This window comes from Onychomys torridus, chromosome 2 (genome assembly GCF_903995425.1).
Source record: "Onychomys torridus chromosome 2, mOncTor1.1, whole genome shotgun sequence".
In the NCBI taxonomy this organism is placed as follows: Eukaryota; Metazoa; Chordata; class Mammalia; order Rodentia; family Cricetidae; genus Onychomys; species Onychomys torridus.
Window position 1 is genome coordinate 64,456,903 of NC_050444.1, and position 21,401 is coordinate 64,478,303.

A 21,401-nucleotide genomic window follows, 5' to 3' on the forward strand; every position below is an offset into this window, starting at 1 on the left:
CGGGGCTGCCATGGCTTTTACCTTCTTGGACCTTCACAGGGAACTGTCACTCAAACATACTCGGTCACCCCAGGGAACTGTCACTCAAACATACTCGGTCACAATCAACTTACCCCCTTCCTCTTTCCACCACTCTCCTCCTTCTGTTTCCTCTCTCCCCCTTCCTCTTCCTGACTTTTTTTTCAGAACATATATATTTATTGAAATATAGACAATGTCAAATCCAAATTCTGTATTCCCTTTCTATTTTTCTCGCTTGTGTGTGTGGTATGCATGCATGTGCATACATATGTGTGTGCATGTATGTGTATATGTATATATATGTGTGTGCACGCATGTGTATGTGTGTGCATGTGGAGTCCAGAACTTGACATTAGGCATCTTCCTTAATTGCAAGAGAGAACTCTTGAGGCAGGTTCTCTCTCTTGAACCCAGAGCACACTACTTTGACTAGTCTGGCTAGCCAGCTTGTTCCAGGACCTTCTGTGTCCTAGACCACCACAGCCACCTGGTACTCACGTGGGTCCTGGCAGGATCCAGGTTCCAATCTTCAGGCTTGCATGGTAGATGTTTTTCCCACTGAGCAGTCTTCCCAGCCTCTTGTTATTTTCAGATAGCATCTCACTGTGAGCCCAGGCTTGCTCCAGGTTGCAATCCTCCTGCCTCAGCCTCCAGAGTACAGGGATTACATGTGTGCACCACCACACTTGGCTTAAACTTAATTTATGAGCCATGTTTCATGATCTGCCATGCATGGTGAAAGAGTAACTCAGTTCTGTTGTGTTAAAATGATACCAGTTGTCAGATTGTCTCCAGACGCCCTCTAGGTGGGGAACTTCCCCTTTTGTCTTCTTAGCCCTTCAGGAAAACAAAACCTGGTAGGTGAAAGTCTCCTGGGCGTTTCTGTTTCCTCTTTATTCTTCTCATGCCCGGTGAGAGTAGAGGTGGCCCCGTGGCTGTGCCAGCCTGTCTCACTTCCCTCTGATAAGTTTACCAGTTAGGTACAGTAAGTGCCACTCAGCCGGCTCTGGTGGCTGCTGTCTAACGACGTTAGTGTGTATTTAGGATGTCTTTAGTGAAGTAAACTAGGGTGTTTTTTAAGTCTGACACCTGATTAAGTTGTTAAATATATGAGACTCAGAAGACAGCTTTTGAAAAGTTCAACATTGGCTTAAGGATGAGAGACAATCCTGATTGGCCTGTCTTGGCTTTTGAGTGGCCCCTGATGCCATCCTTTCATTTCTGTGGGTGGCAATCATAGGGGACCGTGCTACCATCACTGAGAGAAATATTTCTTAAATATGAAGGCCTCACAGCAGTCATGGGGTCAGAACTCCACAGAAGAAAGAGATGGGCTTGTCTGCCCCCAGTGGGTCCTTGGACTTGGGCTTCCCATACATGAAGAGGATGGTCCCATAGAAGACGATCACCACAGTGAGGTGGGCAGAGCAGGTGGAGAAGGCTTTCCTCCTTCCCTCAGCAGAGGGGATCCTCAGGATGGTCACGAGGATGAAGATGTAGGAGACAAAGACGAACAGAACTGGGACCCACAGGAAAATCACACTGGCCACCCCCATGCTGATGACATTGATGGAGATGTCAGCACAGGCCAGTTTCAGGACAGCTGGGATCTTGCTGTGAAGTGGTTGGTGACAGAGCTGTGCCACCAGGATCCAGGAGACTGAGTACCTCAGCAGCTTTGCTCCTCACCTCAGGTCAGCGGACAGCCAGGTAGTGATCACATCCAGAGAAAGGCCACCTGCACAAGCCAAGCCAAGAAAGATGCCTTCTCTGGGGGTCAGGAAGCTGCCTGGGATCAGTGAGACTGGGGAGCTCATGTAGCAGATGTCTCTGAAGGAGAGGTTCCTGCTGAAAACTATGTAGGCGTGTTTAGGTTAGAGTTGAGGATGGTCACCAAAATGAGGTCTCTGTCACCCAGACAACCATGTAACCCAGCAGGCTGGACACAAGATAGAATGTTTTCTCCAGCTCTGGCAGCCAGAGAGCTCCAGGCAACCCAATCCATCATAGAGAAGGGATTATTGGCTTTTTGAGAGGCCCCTGATGCGATCCTTTTCTTTCTGTGGGTGGCAATCACAGGGGACCTTGTTACCATCGCCGGGTGAAATACTTCTTAAATATGAAGGTCCTCACAGCAGTCATGGGGTGACACTCTCTGTGCCATCAGCAGAGTACCAACAGCACGCTAAGCTTCCTTGGGCAGAGACGTAGCTCAAGTGTAGTTGAGTCCCTGGTGTATAACAGAAAGTCCATGTGTGAGGTGATGAGAAGCGAGTGGGCTGTTCCTGGCCTTCAGAAGAGAGAAGCACCCTGCCACCGTGGTGCAGACTGGTAAGGCAAGTTGCTCAAGAGGATGAGCAGGAGGGTCATAAGTTTGAGGCCAGCCTGGGTTGTACTTTTGAAACCAGGCATGGTGTCACAAACCCATCATCTCAATCCTGGTGGGGTGGAAGCAGGAGGATTGCTGTGAGTTGAGGGAAGCCTGTGTTACATAGTGAGCTGGAAGTCATTGTGACAATGTAGTGAGAGTTTGTCTCAAAAGAGGCTGGGACCGGAGGTGTATGGGGAGGGTATAGGTTGATGGGGAGGGTATAGGTTGATGCGGAGGGACAAGGGCCACTTTGGGCTTGTTCTGGGGGACAGTCTCCAATGCACCAGCAGCTGGGGTGGTTTTCTCTGACATTGCTGGGCTCGCTGTGTCCACCAAAGCAGCTGGAACCTGGGGCAGAGAAGGGGCCTGTTTGAGTCTTCCGCACGAGTTGGTGACAGAGGTAGGACTTCAATCGGCCACGCTAACCCGTGCTCAAGGAGGGCTTTCCACAGTCTTGAGAATAACGGCTGGTAATGCCACGGATGGCTTCCTGCTAATGCAAATGCACACAGCTTTCATTTAACCTGGATAGATAAATCCCCACATAGATCCAGTTGTTAGAACTAGCATGCTCAGGAGACTTTACTTGGACTCCAAACAGGAGGAGCTTCATATGCACAAAGAAAAATCTAAGGAGGGTTGTTGAGTTGAAGGGATGGCTTAGTAGTTAAGAGCTTGCAGCGACTGTGAAAGTTCCAAGTTCAGCTCCCAGCACCCGCCTTGGATGGCAATCACAACCACCTGGAACTCCAGTTGGGAGGGGGGATCTGATGCCTCTGGCCTCTTCAGGCTTTCTTTCTCTCCCTCCCCCCTTCTCTCTCTCTCTCTCTCTCTCTCTCTCTCTCTCTCTCTCTCTCTCTCACACACACACACACACACACACACACACACACACACACACACACACACACCTTATTTAAATCTAAAGAGGACTGCTTCTCTAGTTAGAGATCGGTTTCTGCCCAGGCTTGCAGATTTGGCATTTCTCTCCCCACCATGAAGCCCTCTGTTTTCACTTCTCCTTTTCATGTGTGATCACTACAAATATAGTATTCTCATACAGGTCTCTTTCACCTATTTCTTGATGCGTTTTCCCCTAGATGACTTAGGACTTTCATGACAGCCAGAATGGCACACAGTCCCCTTACTGTACTTTGTATTTCTAGTAATTTTGCACCAAATTTAATTTTTCATTGTTTAGATTTTCTATTTTCTTTGAGATTATAATATCATTTCCCTCTCCCCCTTCCTTCCTTCCTTCAAACCTTCCCATGGACCCCTCCTTTGCTCTCTTTCAAGTTCACGGCCTTCACGGCCTCTTTTCCTTTAATTGTTGTTACATGTATGTGTACACATTTGTATTCCTCAATACATGAACCCAACCTGCTCAGCCTGTATAACGTTGCTTGGAAATATGTTTTCAGGGCTGACCCTGTTGTATTGGATAAACAGTTGGTATGATCTTCCCCGAGGAAGACTATTTGTCTCTCTTCCAGCATTCCTTAGTTGTCTGTGGTTCTTTGGGTAGAACTGAGGCCTTGTGAGCTGTCAACCTCCCATATTAGCATGTCTGTTGGTGGTGTCCTTCTCCAGATCATGCTTAGGTAAACCTACTGGTGAGATTTCACAGGTCTAGCTTCTGACATTTCTCTGAGACACACTCTTACAGCAAACTCCCTGTTCCCCCAGCTCTTATAATCCTTCTAGTATAGCTAGAGTTTTTCTCTCAGGGTCCTGCCAAGCTCCAGCAGTCCCGTAGCCCAATTATAAAATAAACATACAGACGTTTATATTATTTAAACTGCTTGGCCATTAGCTCAGGCCTACCATTGTCTAGCTCTTACTCTTAGACTCAGCCCATTTCTGTTAATCTATATGTTGCCATGTGGCTCTCATGGCTTACCAGTACCTTATATCTCAATTGTCATGGTTGCGGCTGGCACGGTCTCTCTGCCTCAGCCTTCCACTTCCCAGAATTCTCTTCTCTGCTTGTCCCACCTATCCTTCCTGCCTGGCTACTGGCCAATCAGTGTTTTATTTATTAACCAATCAGAGCAGCACATTTGACATACAGAACATCCTACAGCATTCTAGCTTCTCTTTCATGGTGATCCCTGAGCCTCTGGTACAGGACTTGTGCTGTAGATGTATAAAATGGGACGGTGTACCACAACTCTGCAGTTTTGATTTATTTATTTCATGTGTATGAGTGTTTTGTCTGCATGTATGTTTTTGTACCATGTCCATGTCTGGTGCCCATGGAGGTCAGAAGGGGACACTGGATCTGTTGGAACTGGAGTTACAGATGGTTGTGAGCCACCATGTGGGTGCTGGGAATCAAACCCAGTTCCTCTGCAAGAGCGACAAGTAAAGTACTCTTAACCTCTGAGCCACCTCTACAGCCCTGCCACTTCATTTTGATCAGTTGTGGTTTTCTGTAATGATCTTCATCTGTTACAAAACAAAACAAAACAAAAAAAACCAAAGAACAAAAAACAACTTTCCTTGATGAGAGCTGAGGTTTACCTTACCTGTGGGTGTAAGGACAAATGTTTAGATGTAGTTAGGGATGATGCTGGTTAGTAAAGCAGCAGTTGTAGGCTCTCCTCCAAGGTCCATGACTTTAGTCACCCTGGGTAGTTGTCTGGTTTCCAGTACTCTTGATGTCCCTCTTGATGAGCAGATCTGAAGTGCAATTAAAGAGCTGCTGGTTACTGCTAAGGTGTGTGCGCCACTAACGTGTTAGCGTTATCACGCCATGCAGGTCATTGTTGTGGTTCATGGGCATCACAGCAGAGTATGTAGATTTAATTCTTTTCAGATAGACAAAATATTGCCTATGGATAGCTTTCTTTTCTTTTTTTCTCAGTATTAAATTCTTTTAAAATTACATTTATTTATTTGTCTATTTATTTAGAGGGGGAGTATTGGTGCACATGTGCCATAGCATGCCTGTAGAGGTCAGAAGACTACTTACTTCCACAATGAGGGTCCTGGGAGCTGAACTCATGTTGTCAGGCTTGGTGGCAAGTGCCTTTACCTGATGAGCCATATTGTTGGCCCTTTTCAGTATTTTTCCCTTTGTCTTATTTCCTGGATCTGATGTCATGAGGTAGACTGCAATATGACGGACAGAGCAGGTGCCCCGGACATCTGGGGGTTTTGTTACCAAGCAAGTTGCCTGTCACTGCCCTGATGTTTCCACTTGTATCAAGGACAATTTCCTTCATTCAAGTCCCTTCCTTTAAAAACATCATAAATTGGATGGGGAGGATCGCATGTGACCCCATGCCCACCCGAGGAGCTTTGGGCAGTTCATGCCTGATGGGGACAGGGAGTCATTTTTCTTCAGGGATGCAGCTACTTGTAAATTAACCATGACCCAAGAAAGAGCCCCACATCTGTGAACATCCTAGTAACTCTAAACTCGGTGGGTTGTTCAAATGAGTAAAGAAAGGGGCATGAGTTCACACCTGTAACCCGGCACTTGGGAATCTGTGATGTAGCAGGAATCTTAAAATGTCCTATTAATAAAATCAAACCTGAGGCCAGTTATTGGGGTGAAGGCTGGAAGATCAGAGAGACAGAACAAGCCACAGTTTCCTCACCTTGCTAGTCCCTCAGCTGGTCTTATTTCCTCAGAATGGAAACTTCTGAGTCCTCATCCACATGAATCTCAGCTGAACTGCTGCTCCAAAGCCTAAATGCTTAACCAGCCAAATGCTTCTAGTTTCTGGTCTTCATGCCTTATATAATCTTTCTCTTTCTGCCCCTACTCCCTGGGATTAAAGATGTGTGTCACCATGCCTGGCTGTTTCCAATGTGGCCTTGAACTCACAGAGATCCACCTGGCTCTACCTCCCAAGTGCTGGGATTAAAGGCGTGCACCACTACCGCCCCAGCTTCTGCTATGGCTTGCTCTGACCCATTTTCTAGCCACCATTTTTGGCTCTGTATCTAGTGGCTGTCTGTTCTCCGACCCCGGATAAATTTATTAGGGTGCACAATATTTTGGGGAACACAATACCACCACATTTCCCCTTTTTTGTCTAAAATTTAAAAAAGGTTATAACTAATACAAGAAAAATCATATCCAATAGGTATATACAATATACACAGTCAAGATTACATTAATGATGTCTAGTCCATTAACATTTGACAGATTCAGGTGAAAAACTCCATTATATATAACAATGTCCAGTCCAGTAACATTTGATAAACTCAGACCAAAAATTTTCATTATTTATCCTATGTAAAACAAGTAGTTCCTTTTTAAAAGTAGATTCAAAAATTGATCTTTTTTCTTATCATATCTTTTTTCTTTTCATAAAAGTTTTAATAATCTACCTTTTGTCATTTTTATATCTTTCCCTTTTTCTTTTTAGTGTAGATTCGATGATCTACCCATTTATCCTATTATTTCTTTACCTTTTTTTCAGGGTAGATTCAGTGATCTACCTCATATCTATATTCTTCTTATTCTTTTTTAAACAAAAACTCTATTTTTGAGTTAATTGTCAAGTCCTGTATCATTTGTCCAGTCTCTGCAAATGGGAAAGTGCAGGGCTGTCACAAGTCCTTATTCGAGTAGTCTGTCAAGCTGGATCGTCTCAGCTAGCCATCTCAGAATTGCTCTAAGCACTTTGTAGTCCAAAGCTGATCTGTAGATGATGTTTGTCAGCTTAGTGATATTATTATTGTCCATGTGGAATTATTGTTGTGGGGCCCCATCTTCTTCCTGGAGATTTCAGTTGATGTTAGGCCTGGCCATGATTTCCAGAAAAATTTTTCTTCAGGGATGCAGCTACTTGTAAGTTAACCATGACCCAAGAAACAGCCCCACATCTGTGAACATCCCAGTAACTCTAAACTCGGTGGGTTGTTCAAATGAGTAAAGAAAAGCAGCATGAGTTCACACCTGTAACCTGGCACTTGGGAATCGGTGACAGGGCAGAGGATCAAGGCCAGCCTGAACTACATACTAAGCACCATGCTGAGCAAGCACCCAACCACAGAGCTGGCCTTGTCTTTCAAGCTTGCTGTGTTCCTTCTGTCTCTGCCTCCTGAGTGCTGGGATAACAGGTGTGTGCCTCACACCCAGCCCCTCCACTCCCGCCATAGGTACTCAAGTCACAGCGTCTTAATTCCACAAAAACACCACAGACAATGAAAACGACAAAGCCCTCGAGGTTTTTTTTCTCTCTCTCCTGTAAATGTGTGTGTGTGTGTGTGTGTGTGTGTGCACGCATGTGTATCTCTGTGTGTGTATGTGTGTTTGTGTGTGTGTGTGTGTATGTGTATCTCTGTGCATGGGGCATTGGCATGCTGTGTCAGGCTCTGTGCATGCATGTGTATCTCTGTGTGTGCATGTATATCTCTGTGTGTGCATGTGTGTGTGCATGTGTATCTCTGTGTGTGCATGTGTGTGTGCATGTGTATCTCTGTGCATGCATGTGTATCTCTGTGTGTGCATGTGTATCTCTGTGTGTATGTGTATCTCTGTATGTGCATGTGTGTGTGCATGTGAATCTCCGTGTGTGTATGTGGTGTTGCATTGTTGTATTCTCTCTGTGAAACATTCGACGCATAACAAAAAATGTTGTGTGGCATGTGTATCTCTGTGTGTGCATGTGTATCTCTGTGTGTGCATGTGTATCTCTGTGTGTGCATGTGTGTGTGCATGTGTATCTCTGTGTGTGCATGTGTATCTCTGTGTGTATGTGTATGTGTATCTCTGTGTGTGCATGTGTGTGTGCATTTCTCTCTCTCCTTCCTTTTCTGAAGACCATTTATTTGATTGTTAGCTTTGTCCTTCCCCTTTGGGTTGATGTCAACATCCTGATTATCTCAGTTATTAGATTATTATACATAATAATATAATTATATTATATTATTCTAGTGACTCATAAGGGATGTTCACTGCTATCCAGGAACAAACTAGGAATGAGTAAAACCTCCAAAAGAGAAAAGAAAAAATAGTTTTTTAAACCTGGCATCAGTTTTGTCAAAACAATTCAGAAGACATCTATTAGGCATTTGCATTATTGTGGATAGACAAGGAAAAGGGCAGCTATTACCAGGTATTGTGATCTGTGGTATATCAAAATACAACTTAATGCAAACATAATTACACAGGTGGAGGCAGGAAGATCCTGAGTTTGAGGCCAGCCTCAGCTTCATAGTAAGATTCTGTCCTCCCAAAGACAAAAAGGAGGGAGGGAGGGAGGGAGGGAGGGAGGGAGGGAGGGAGGGAGGGAGGGAGAAAGAGAAGGAGGGAGAGAGAGAGGGAGGGAGGGAGAGAGGGAGGAGAGCGGGGACTCATCAACTATTGTCAGTATTTGCAGAGAAGCTGAAGAGTGGAATCAGGAAGCCTGAGTTAGAGCCTCTTGCTGGATGAATGCTCATTTTTCTTGGTCTCTATACTGCTAGCATTCATGTGGGCTGGGGAGATAGCTCATTGATTAAGAGCATTTACTGTTCTTGCAGAGGATCTAATTCAGTTCTCAGCACCCACATGGTAGTCATGGCCACCTGTAACTCCAGTTCCGGTGGTGGAGAAGAATCTGACACCCTCTTCTGGTCTCTGTGGATATCTTCATACATGTGACGCACATAAACTCACACACAAACACATCGATAATGTTTAAAAATCTTTAAAAACAATGTATGATACCCAGAGTGTTCAATGGAATGGCTATGCACATCGGGGGAACTGCTCCCAGAATGAGGTGGGAGAATCACCATTAATGTCTTCCCATTCATACAGAACCCTTCTGTGGATTGGGATTTATTGTATAGTTCTTGTTGAAGGATTATACAAGAACTATTGTGCCCCTTCACCATCACTGCTTGAAGTGTTTCTGACTCACCAGGCTCCTCACAGCAGCCCTCACATCCTTGTTCCTCAGGCTGTAGATGATGGGGTTCAACATGGGGGTCACCACCCCATAGAAGAGGTAGATGAGCTTGTCTGCAAGGTTCTGCTTGTCTGCCCCCAGTGGGTCCTTGGACTTGGGCTTCCCATACATGAAGAGGATGGTCCCATAGAAGACGATCACCACAGTGAGGTGGGCAGAGCAGGTGGAGAAGGCCTTCCTCCTCCCCTCAGCAGAGGGGATCCTCAGGATGGTCACAAGGATGAAGATGTAGGAGAAAGAAATAAAGAAAACCGGGACCCCCAGAAAGATTATATTTGTCACCCCCATGCTGATGACATTGATGGAGATGTCAGCACAGGCCAGTTTCAGGACAGCCAGGATCTCACAGGTGAAGTGATTGATGACATTGTCCCCACAGAAGGGCAGCTGCATTGCAAGGGATGTTTGAACCATGGAGGCAACAATTCCACCTGCCCAGGATCCGGCAGCCATGGGCACATAGGCAGCCTTACTCATGACCACTGGGTACCTGAGGGGGTTGCAGATGGCCACATAACGATCAAATGCCATCATACTCAGGAGCACACACTCTGTGGCTCCCATGGCAAAGGAGAGAAACATCTGTACTGCACAGGCTGAGAAGGAGATGGTCTTCCTGGGGGTCAGGAAGCTGTCGAGAATGAGGGGGACCGAGGAGGTGGTGTAGCAGATGTCCAGGAAGGAGAGGTTCCCCAGGAAGAAGTACATGGGTGTGTGCAGGTGGGAGTCGAGGATGGTCACCAGGATGAGGACCCCATTGCCCAGCAGGATCACCAGATACATCAGCAGGATGAGCAGGAAGGTTTTCTCCAGTGTTGGGTGGGTGGAGAGACCCAGGAGAATGAAGCCAGTCACAGGGGAAGTCTCATCGGATCTCTCCATGTTTCCTCCTATGTTGCAGGAACTCAGAAGGTCACCTTCAGGATTCTTGGGTGCCTATAATGCCGAAGGAACCTGTGAGAAAGAGCTCCTTGATGAGCAATTGGCTCAGAGCTGATGATCTGTGAGAAGTGGTTATCCATGTTGTTCTGAGTCAAATGCAGGAAACCCGAACAGCACCGGCTTGGTGGTATCTGGCCACTCGAAGAGATGTTTAAAATGTCACCTGGGTAAATTTAATTTTGCTAATCACATTTAAAACAGGCATCATACAGTTAGTTGAAATTGGACCATTTGTGAACAACTTATTTTTCTCAGCTTTGTCAAGAAATACTATATTTTACTTAAAATTTCACCCATGGAGCCTAGGTCTGGGTGAAACCCTAATAGTGTTTGTCTCAACTCCTGGCCATTCCCCTGTGTGAGTGCTCCTGTAGGCTGCCTTCTTCCCCTTTCCTTATTCACTTTCATGATATACATGATCCGGAGCCAGTCACTCATTCATTCATACATGCTTGCATAAGCTGAATCTTCTGGAACGTTGATTAAAACAACTGGCATTGACGCTCCCTGGCATCGGTCAGGGCGTGGGAATGCTAAGGCTCTCCTCCTCTGTGGAGATGCTCTTGTTTGGACCTCACCGCTACTGAGGCAGTCCACACAAGGACGATTTGCTCTCATGAACTCTGTTTTGACCTTGTCTTATGTCACTGATGTGCCCTTTTCTCACACCTTCAGATTTCCACATGGTGCTTCACATCAGGTAGGAAGCCAGGAATGTGACCGGCCCCCAAGAGTTTCTTTATTCTTTTAAAAGTGTTCTCAGCTCAACAGGTAGACACTTGCTTCCAAGCCTGACGATCTTGGTTGGACCCCCAGGGTCTACACGGTACCAGGAAAGAAACAACTCCTGCAAGTCATCCTTGGATCTCTGTGAGCATGCCTCAGTGTGAGCATGCATGTGAGTGTACACACACACACACACACACACACACACACACACACAGAGAGAGAGAGAGAGAGAGAGAGAGAGAGAGAGAGAGAGAGAGAGAAGGAGAGGTAATTTTAAAAAGTGTTTCTTCAGGTCTAGGGAGCTAACTCAGTGGTAGAGTGCTTGCCTATGGGCCTGGGGTACACACACACACACACACACACACACACACACACACACACACACACGGTGCTAGCTTACCTTTTTGATAAAAATGCTGATAAAATCACTTTCTTTGAGAGCTAGAAATAGCCCAGCAGTCAGAAACAGCCGATCTGGCTAGAAGCACCTGCCAAAGGAGTGAGCACCTCAGGTCATGTTTTGTTTTCTTGTTATGTTCCTTGTTTGGATCAATCCACAAAGGACCTTTGGAGACGTATGCAGAGCCATTTAAACCGCACTCTGCTGTCAGGATTATGCTAGTCCCCGATGTGATTTGAAGTTACAAACTAAAGTGATGAAGTTCAGAAACTTCCCTACACCTGGGACTATGTCCCCGTGATCCAATTAGTCTGAAGTCTCTGAAGAAATACTCCCTCCTACTTGGGTTGTTGGGAAGCACTGGAGAAGGGTCATCCTGGCCCTGTTGGAATAAGCATCTAACTAGTGAGAATGCTCAGTGCATACTATGATAATCTGGGGAGAATGTGGGACCCAAACGTTGCAAAGGGAAACTCGTTGGCTGTTTGCAAATTCAAGAGCGCAGTACTGTGTGAAAGCGTCTTGAAGTTCCCTTCTTAGCTGGACCCAGTCACAGAAATTTAAATCTCCTGCCACAGTCCAGGCCTTAAAGGGCGTGGGAGGGGCCATAAATAAATCTGATCATTTGCTACCAAGCCTGCCAAACCTGATGACCTGTATTTGATCCCCAGGACCCACATCATGGAAGGAGAGAACTGACCCCAGGCTGGTTTGCCTTCTCTGTGGCTGCTTTCAGAATCCTGTGGATTCCTTACACTATGTCATAGATTAGACTCCTATCCTTTAACTGTTTCCCCCCCCCCCAATTGTGGGTTTATTCTTTCTTTTTGGTGGAACACATTCTTGAATAGCTTCTTGAAAAAAAGTGTATTGAAGAACTTACATGTCTGAGCATATTTTATCCAGTCTTTATAAATGACTTAATATTTTGGTGTGTGTATTAGTCAGGGTTCTCCAAAGAACAAAAAACCCAACTTGTGTGTGTGTGTGTGTGTGTGTGTGTGTGTGTGTGTGTGTGTGTGTGAGAGAGAGAGAGAGAGAGAGAGAGAGAGAGAGAGAGAGAGAGAACTAGTCCATGTGGTCATGTGACTGTGAAGGCTGACAAGCCCCTCCTGGTGCTATGGAACAGGCTGGAGACCCAAGAACAACCTTTGTCGCTGTTCACAAAGCTGGTGTCCCAACTTTGAGGAGGCGGCCCCTCGTGTTCCTCTTTTCTCTTCTATTGTGACCTTCATCTGATTGGACAATGCCCCACACAAATTATGGAGGGCAACCTGCTTTACTCAGTTTACCTGCTCAGATGTGGTTAATTTCATCTAGAAACACCTCACAGATAAATCGCCCTGCACCTATGCTCCTTCAGTCACATTTCAATGAGAGATGGGATTCCAGGAACTTTCTAGAGAACATCTTTCTTCTGAATCAGAAGGCACATCTGCCACAGTGAGAGGTCATTCTGACTCTTGGTCTGTGGATGTGGCTGTTGGTTTTACCCTTTGGAAGCACAAGGTTCCCATGTTCTCATTTTTGCCTGCTGCCCTTCAGCCCAGAGTCCTGGTTTTCCTTCTTACAGAACAAACTTTTTGTTGGGGTGGATGCTCAGTGTCATGGAGGGGTGTGATCTCTTATACATTTGCCACCTAGTCTTTCTTATTTTAACAGCACCATCTTTGCCTCAGGGATAAGGGCACTTGGTGCAGAAAATCCTCTGCCTCATCAGCCTCATTATTGCCCAGCATTCCAGGCTCTGCCTGGGGTTTTGGCCCTGTCAGATCGAGGACGGTTAACACTGCCCATCCACTTTCCACATATCATCGCTGTTGGCACTTAACTTCTCCTTAGCCTCATGTGTTTTATTGGGAAGGGAAGAAGGGTGGGAGGGAGGGAAGGATGGGAGGGAGGGAGGAAGGGAGGGATGGAGGGTGGGAGAAAGAAAGACTTTCATGGGGTTAAGAGGGAGAAAATTTAGACGCTTCAGTCCTGATTACATGAAATTTCTAACGATGTATGTTATTTTCTTATTTTAGTTTTATTTGTTACATATTTCTTCTTGCAAGAATATCAGTTGCACAGGGGTAGGGGTCATCAAAATACCGAGAGTCCTTGACTCAGGGCATTAGGGCTTTATAAATACGATGGTAGCGGTTGATGCTGACTGCCTGTCTGATAGGATCCCAAACCCCCTAGGAGACAAAGCTCTGGGTACACTTGTGAGAACTGGATGTGGTGAACTGAGGTGGGAGGACCCGTCTTAACTACGGGTGGCACCATCCTGTGGGCAGAGGGCATGGACTGGATAAACAGGAGAAAGCAAACTGAGCATTAACCTTGCTCTCTCTCAGCCTCCTCACACTGCTGCTGCTATGACTTCCTCGCCATCATGGACTGTACCTTCAGTCCGTGAGCCACAATGAACCTGTCCTTTCTTCTAACTGCTTTTGTTGGGGTGCTTTGTCATAGCAACAAGAGGACTAAGACAATGATGGAGACCCTCCTCACAGTTTCAGTTCTGTTACCTTCAATAAAGAGATGTTTACAGCTTCCACCACTTGGTTCTTGCTTTTTGAGATCATAAGTATTATGGGATGGAACACACCTGGTTGATGAGCAATAACCATCACTGACTGCTGTGGGATGGTCTTTCTGTAGGCTGTGAATATGTAGACAAATTTCTAAATGTCTTATTAAATAAAAACACATGGAGCCAAATATAGGAGTGAAAGCCTTAGAGAGATCAAGAAAATAGGGAAAGCCACCAGCCAAAAGGTTGGCCTTACCTCACCAATTCCGCAGCTTCCCAAGAGAGAGACTTCCTTTCTGCCCAGGCTTATATGCCTTGCTGTTCTGCCATCTGATTTGCTCTCTGTCTAGCTACATCATGTGGTGCTATCGTGTTTCCCCAAATATTGTGCACTCTAATAAACTTTTCTGGGGTTAGAGAACAGAACAGCCATAATATTAAACATAGAGGTTAGGCAGTGGTAGCACATGCCTTTAATCCTAGCACTTGGGAGGCAGAGATCCATCCAGATCTCTGTGAGTTTAAAGCCACACTGGAAACAACCAGGCATGTTGACTCATGCCTTTAATCCCAGGAAGTGAGCCTTTAATCTCAGGAAGTGATGGCAGAAAGCAGAAAGGTTTTAAGGCGTGAGGACCAGGAACTAGAGCTGGTTAAACTTTTAGGCTTTTGAGCAGCAGTTCAGCTGATATCTATTTGGATGAGGACGCAGAGGCTTCCAGTCTGAGGAAACAGGATCAGCTGAGGAATTAGCAATGTGAGGTGGTTGTGGCTTGTTCTGCTTCTCTGATCTTCCAGCATTCACCCCAATACCTGGCTCCCAGGTTTGTTTTTATTAATAAGACCATCTAAGATTCCTGCTACAACATCACTTCCTCTTCCTGGCCAGCTCTGTCACTTCCTGTCTATACAGGCCTCCAGAACTCTATGGTTGGTACTGGGATTAAAGGTGTGTGTCACCACGCTTGGCTCTGTTCCCTAGTGTGGCTTTGAACACACAGAGATCCTGCCTGCTAAGTAATAGGATTAAGGGTATGTGCTGCCATTGCCTGACTTCTTTGTTTACTTAAAATGGCTTGCTATTCCCTCTGATCTCCAGGCAATCTTTATTTATTAAAACACAAATAAAATATCACCACAGTGAATATGTGTCTCTCTCATTGGTTGATAATAAAGCTGTTTTGGTCTATAGCCAGGCAGAATAAGGCTGGGCAGGAAAGCCAAACAGAGGTACAGGGAGATGAAGAGTGGAGCTGAGAGACGGGACACGTGGCCTACTGGTTCTCTGACATCTTGTCCCTTGGGCACTTGGGTAGTGACTCAACTCCACAGGTGGAGCTGTGCTGCTGTAATTTGACATACTATTTTACAGCAAACGTTTTTATAAGTGGGGATATTCTCCTAAAATAACAATAAACATTACAGCAGAAAGTGCAGAAACCAGAAACGTACTCATTTATTGTCTGTACTGAGTAGCGTGGGCGGTGTGTAATTTTATGTGCTATGCTCTTCTGGTGATTTCTTTTACAGCACAAAGCATTTACTAATCTTGAATCTGTACTTCCAGAGGCTTTTCTTAGAAACAATGTAGAAACTGTCTATCTTCAAAGGGAGACACCAGCTTGATCATTAATAAGGTTCAAGGCTGAAATGGACGCCCAGCAAAAGCCTACTACATGACTCTGGGCATGCAGATGTGAGCACTGTCTTTTCTGGATTTTAGAGCTAAGTGGCTGAGCAGGAGGTTTCTTTACTGATGCAAACACCTTCCTCAATGCCACTTTAGGCCAATGTTTTTGCTTTTGAAATCTATAGCATTTCTTATGCTCGGAGCAAAGGATAAAAGACATACCAATTCCTGAATCAGGCACTAGCTGACGCCCAGTGTCAGCCTATGGCATACATAGCTCCTTGCTAGACTAGGCAATGAGCCTGGTCTAGTGTCAGCCACTAACCCTTCATTTGACAATCAAAGCCTGGGCAGCTGTTGTCCCTCAGAGCATCCCTGAGGGTTCTCAGATCAGAAACCCTCGAGCTCATGCGACGCGTCCACATGACTGTGTGTGGTTAACTTCTCTGACGCTGCATCACCACAGCTGCGGAAATAATCCACCGCAGAGTGACGTCACATCTGGAGCGCTTCAGCCCTGTTACCCGCTTAAGGGGCAGCGGCAACGCAGGCGGCATTCTGCGTGTTATAATTATGTGATTCTTTCCCTAGCTCTTCCCACCATGACGAACTTTGACAACCTACATAGCATCCCTAGCATTCGGATTGTGATTTCTAAATTACCATCCCTCACTAAAGGAAACAACTGGGTTCTTAGAGAAAATGGTTGTTTCCGGGTTTGCAGAGGAAGAGAGTGACTGTTGGCCCAGGGACACCTGAACAGACCTGAAAGCAGGAAAGTCTACAGAGTTCCTGGGGCCTTGTACTTGTGACTACACTTAATTGAAACCCTGTATTTCTAGATCTAGTCACCAATTTACGGAAAACACACAGAACTGTCACCAATGAAGTGCAGACATGGAAACGTTAGTGTCCTTTAGTGGGCAACTGTCTCCTCAAACAATTAATAGGGACATGAGAGAGAGAGAGAGAGACAGAGAGACAGAGACAGAGAGAGAGAGAGAGACAGACAGACAGACAGACAGAGAGACAGACAGACAGACAGACAGAGAGACAGACAGACAGAGAGACAGACAGACAGAGACAGAGACAGAGAGACAGAGAGAGAGACAGAGAGAGAGAGAGAGACAGAGACAGCGCGGAGGGGAGGGAATGAGAAAAAGGGAGGGAGTGGGGAAGGAGAAAAAAGAACAGAAAAGTATAGACTAAGATACTAGCAGAGCAGAGGCAGGCGGATCTCTGTGAGTTCGAGGCCAGCCTGGGCTACAGAGTGAGTTCCAGGAAAGGCGCCAAGCTATACAGAGAAACCCTGTCTAGAAAAACCAATATATATATATTTGATTCTGCTCCTAGTTCAATTGAACAGATTGAAACAAAGCACCTCTAACAGTTTTGGAATAGAGTGTGATGATACATAACTATGATTCTAGCACTTTGGAGGCTGAGGCAGGAGGATCAGGAGTCCAAAGTCCTCCTCTGCTCCGTAGTGAGTTTGAGGCCAGCCTGGGTTACACGAGACTCAAAACCTGGAGCAAGTGGGACATTTTTAGAGATATGAACCCTGGACAATGGGTTACAGAAGAATCATTGCTGGGCTTCAGATACGTCAGTGGTATATTTACAATTATATATATATATCTTTACCATGTGTCTTAGGGTTTCTATTGCTGCAATGAAACATCATGACCAAAAAACAAGTTGGGGAGGCAAGGGTTTATTTGGCTTACACTTCCATATTGCTGTTCATCATCAAAGAAAGTCAGGACAGGAACTCAAACACAGCAGGAACCTGGAGGCAGGAGCTGAGGCCATGGAAGGGTGCTGCTTTGTAGTTAGAGTTTTCCTGCCTGGCCCACAAAAAAGAAAAGGGGAAGTGCTGTGGGATGTTCTGTATGTCAAATGTGTTGATCTGATTGGTTAAAATAAATAAAGTGCTGATTGGCCAGTAGCCAGGCAGGAAGGATAGGGTAAGCGGAACAAGGAGAAGGAGAATTCTGGAAAGTGAAGGCTGGGACAGAGAGAGACTGCCAGCCGCCGCCATGACAAGAAAGAGATAAGGTACTGGTAAACCACGAGCCACGTGGCAAAGTATAGATTAATAGAAATGGGCTAAATATAAGAGTAAGAGCTAGACAATGGTAAGCCTGAGCTAATGGCCAAGCAGTTTAAATAATATGAATGTCTGTGTGTTTATTTTACAAGTGGGTTGTTGGACTAACCAGGCTTGGCGGGGGGCTGGAGAGAAGCTCTCCAACTACACTGCTTACTGGCTTGTTTCACATGACTTGCTCAGCCTGCTTTCTCCTAGAACCCAGGACCACCAGCCCAGGGATGACACCACCCACAATGGGCTGAGTCTTCCCCCACGAGGCGTTTTCTCAATTGAGGTCCCTCCTCTCAGATGACTCTCGCTTGTGTCAAGTTGACATAAACCTAGCCAGCTCAGCATGGCACCAGTGATTTTAGCGACAGATACCAAAAGATTCAAATATAGACCATCTGACCATCTGGGATTTGCATCAAAATAACCCAGGAAAGGGACAGGGAAGGCAGGGATGTAGCTCAGTAGTAGAATGACTGCCAGCTTGTGCAAAGTCCTGGGTTTGATTTCTCCACACCTTCCCCACACTGAAAAGGAAAAGGAGCCAGAGGGAGAAGCACTCCGTGGGGAAGAACAGAATGGCTGTGGCAGATCACTGTCAGGCCCGGGAGATGAGTGTCTGGATTTGTTCCCCGACTTTTCTATGGCTTTAAATCTTACTATCAAAGGCAGGAAAGAAGGAAAAGACTCACCCAAAACTTAGCTGTTTCCACACCGGTCTGCTTCTGTGTTAGCTTACTTGTTCTGTGACAAGGTACTGGTCAGAAACAAGGTCAGGAATAGAGCATTGTTGCTGTTGCTGCTGTTTTTCCAGTACCGGGGATTGAACTGGGAACTGAACCCAGAGCCTCACTGGGCTAGCCAGGCAAGTGCTCGACCACGGAGCTGCATCCCATCCCCAGTCCTCTTCATCATCACTGTCATTTTGAACTTTTTTTTTTTTTTATTTTGAGCTGAGGTCTCTCACTAAGTAGCACTAGCCTTGAACTTACAATCTTCTTGCCTCAGTCTCCCAAATAGCTGGAATTTCCAGCATGGAAGAAGGCTTCATTTTGGCTATGGTTTGAGAGGGTACAGTCCACCATGAAGGCAGGGGGCAGAGGCAGCCCCTGGCTGGGGCAACAGGAGTGTGAGGGAGATGGTTACATCATGTCAGCAGTCAGGAAGCAGAGACTGCTTTGGTGGAGCTCAGGGCCAAGTTATTACCCTCCAATCCCACCCCCCAGTAACTGCCTTCCTCCTGCCTGACAGGCCCTTCCTCCTGAAGTTCCCACACCCTCCCCAGAGAGTACCACCATCTGGGGATTGAGTGTTTCAACACACGAGCCTGTGGGGGACATCTCACACTCACACCACAGTGGTTTTCTAATGTTGTCTCTCTTCCTGCCTGCCGTGTTAGCACCAGGAACTTCGGGACACACCCCGGTCAGTTCCCAGCTCCTTGATTTATAATGGTCACGACGTTAACATTTCTTTTGCATTGTCTCTGAAATCTGTCTTCCACCAGCATCCTTCCAACCTCCCCGCTTATAAATTGTTGGATTACAGGGACTGGAACAATGGCTCGGTGGATATAATCACTCCCTGCTCTTTGCAGAAGACCCAGCACCCAAGGCCGGCGGTTCAAAACTGCATGTAACTGTAGCTCCAGTAGGTCTGGCACCTTTTGCTGGCCTCTGAAGGCTTCGGGCATGCAAATGTGTGCACACACACCCAAACAAAAACACATACATACATACATATACAAACATACAAAAATGTTTAGTCACATGCACACACACACAACAATAAAGAGCCTGTTAACTTGTAAATAAAAGTCGGAATTTACTCAGTTGCTACCATGCCCTATACAGAGGGCAATGGAGGGTGTGCAAAGGCTTTGTGCTTAGGGGGAAATTGCCCAGCAGGAGAGAGAGATCACACTGGCTGGGCCCCACTTAAATGGGAGTGTACCCCTGGGATCCAAAAGCCATGGGTGATTTCACAAGATACATGCTTCTTGTCCCCAAACAGAGTAGCCATCTGCTTAGAAAGGTGAATTCAGACTTGCACAGTAGAGAATGAGGTAACACCCTCCCCATTAACTCCCCCCCCCCTTTTCTGGCAGCACACCATTTTCATCTTTAAGGCACATGCCCAGCAGGTCTTAGGTTTTATTATTTTAATTGTGTCCAGCTCTCCAATTCATCGGAAATACCATTTTCAAATAATCACTTTTTACATACACCTCCTTTGGAGAAGATGTTTCAGAGATTCACGGATGAGCACAGCTAAGAAGGACAGAACTGTGGGCATTTCTGTCCTCCAAACATCACTAAGTGGAGCTCTTCTTAAGTACCACCAGGTTCCTCACAGCAGCCCTCACATCCTTGTTCCTCAGGCTGTAGATGATGGGGTTCAACATGGGGGTCACCACCCCATAGAAGAGGGAAATGAGCTTGTCTGCAAGGTCCTGCTTGTCTGCCCCCAGTGGGTCCTTGGACTTGGGCTTCCCATACATGAAGAGGATGGTCCCATAGAAGACGATCACCACAGTGAGGTGGGCAGAGCAGGTGGAGAAGGCTTTCCTCCTTCCCTCAGCAGAGGGGATCCTCAGGATGGTCACAAGGATGAAGATGTAGGAGAAAGAAATAAAGAAAACCGGGACCCCCAGAAAGATTATATTTGTCACCCCCATGCTGATGACATTGATGGAGATGTCAGCACAGGCCAGTTTCAGGACAGCCAGGATCTCACAGGTGAAGTGATTGATGACATTGTCCCCACAGAAGGGCAGCTGCATTGCAAGGGATGTTTGAACCATGGAGGCAACAATTCCACCTGCCCAGGATCCGGCAGCCATGGGCACATAGGCAGCCTTACTCATGACCACTGGGTACCTGAGGGGGTTGCAGATGGCCACATAACGATCAAACGCCATCATACTCAGGAGCACACACTCTGTGGCTCCCATGGCAAAGGAGAGAAACATCTGTACTGCACAGGCTGAGAAGGATATGGTCTTCCTGGGGGTCAGGAAGCTGTCAAGAATGAGGGGGACCGAGGAGGTGGTGTAGCAGATGTCCAGGAAGGAGAGGTTCCCCAGGAAGAAGTACATGGGTGTGTGCAGGTGGGAGTCGAGGATGGTCACCAGGATGAGGACCCCATTGCCCAGCAGGATCACCAGGTACATCAGCAGGATGAGCAGGAAGAAGGTTTTCTCCAGTGTTGGGTGGGCGGAGAGACCCAGGAGAATGAAGCCAGTCCCAGGGGAGGTCTGGTTGTTACTTTCCATTCTGCGTGTTCTCTGTCAACTGAAGCAAAAACTTAGGTCCAAGCCCAACATTCTTTGCATAGGGCCAGGACATCAGGTCTGCAGCCGCAGTTCAGTGTAGTGATAAAAGACAGTTCTGAAAGCTCAAAGACACTTTTTGTTCTTTGCAAGAAAAAAAAAAAAAAAGCAACACAATCAATATAAAAAAATGGGGCTTAAAGACAACAAAGCCACAAATCTGATAATTAAATGCATTTGATCAATAAAATGTCACACAAAGCACTCATTTTATTCATGTTGTATCCTGTATGGTAATTCGCCAGAAATAATGCTCAGAGAAGGGACTAAGTGTGTTTTGTGTTTTCCTATTTGGTGCCAGATGTTAGAGACATAGTTGTGAATCCTTGCCTTAAAACTTCTCTCTTTCTCTCTCTCTCCCTCTCTCCCTCTCTCCCTCTCTCCCTCTCTCCCTCTCTCCCTCTCTCCCTCTCCCTCTCCCTCTCTCTCTCTCTCTGT

General features: G+C 46.2%; 2 protein-coding genes and 1 pseudogene across 2 annotated transcripts; all 3 read right to left on the bottom strand.

Moving 5' to 3' along the window:
* Window positions 1-1,319: 1,319 nt before the first annotated feature.
* On the bottom strand, window positions 1,320-1,838 carry LOC118577874 (annotated as a pseudogene).
* A 7,396-nt stretch (window positions 1,839-9,234) lies between these two features.
* LOC118578398 (olfactory receptor 13C7-like) lies at window positions 9,235-10,191 on the bottom strand. Its single transcript, XM_036179306.1, has one exon. The coding sequence runs from the start codon at window positions 10,189-10,191 to the stop codon at window positions 9,235-9,237; it is 957 nt and encodes a 318-aa protein (XP_036035199.1).
* A 9,755-nt stretch (window positions 10,192-19,946) lies between these two features.
* Window positions 19,947-20,906, bottom strand: LOC118577875 (olfactory receptor 13C7). Its single transcript, XM_036178541.1, has one exon. The coding sequence runs from the start codon at window positions 20,904-20,906 to the stop codon at window positions 19,947-19,949; it is 960 nt and encodes a 319-aa protein (XP_036034434.1).
* Window positions 20,907-21,401: the final 495 nt, after the last annotated feature.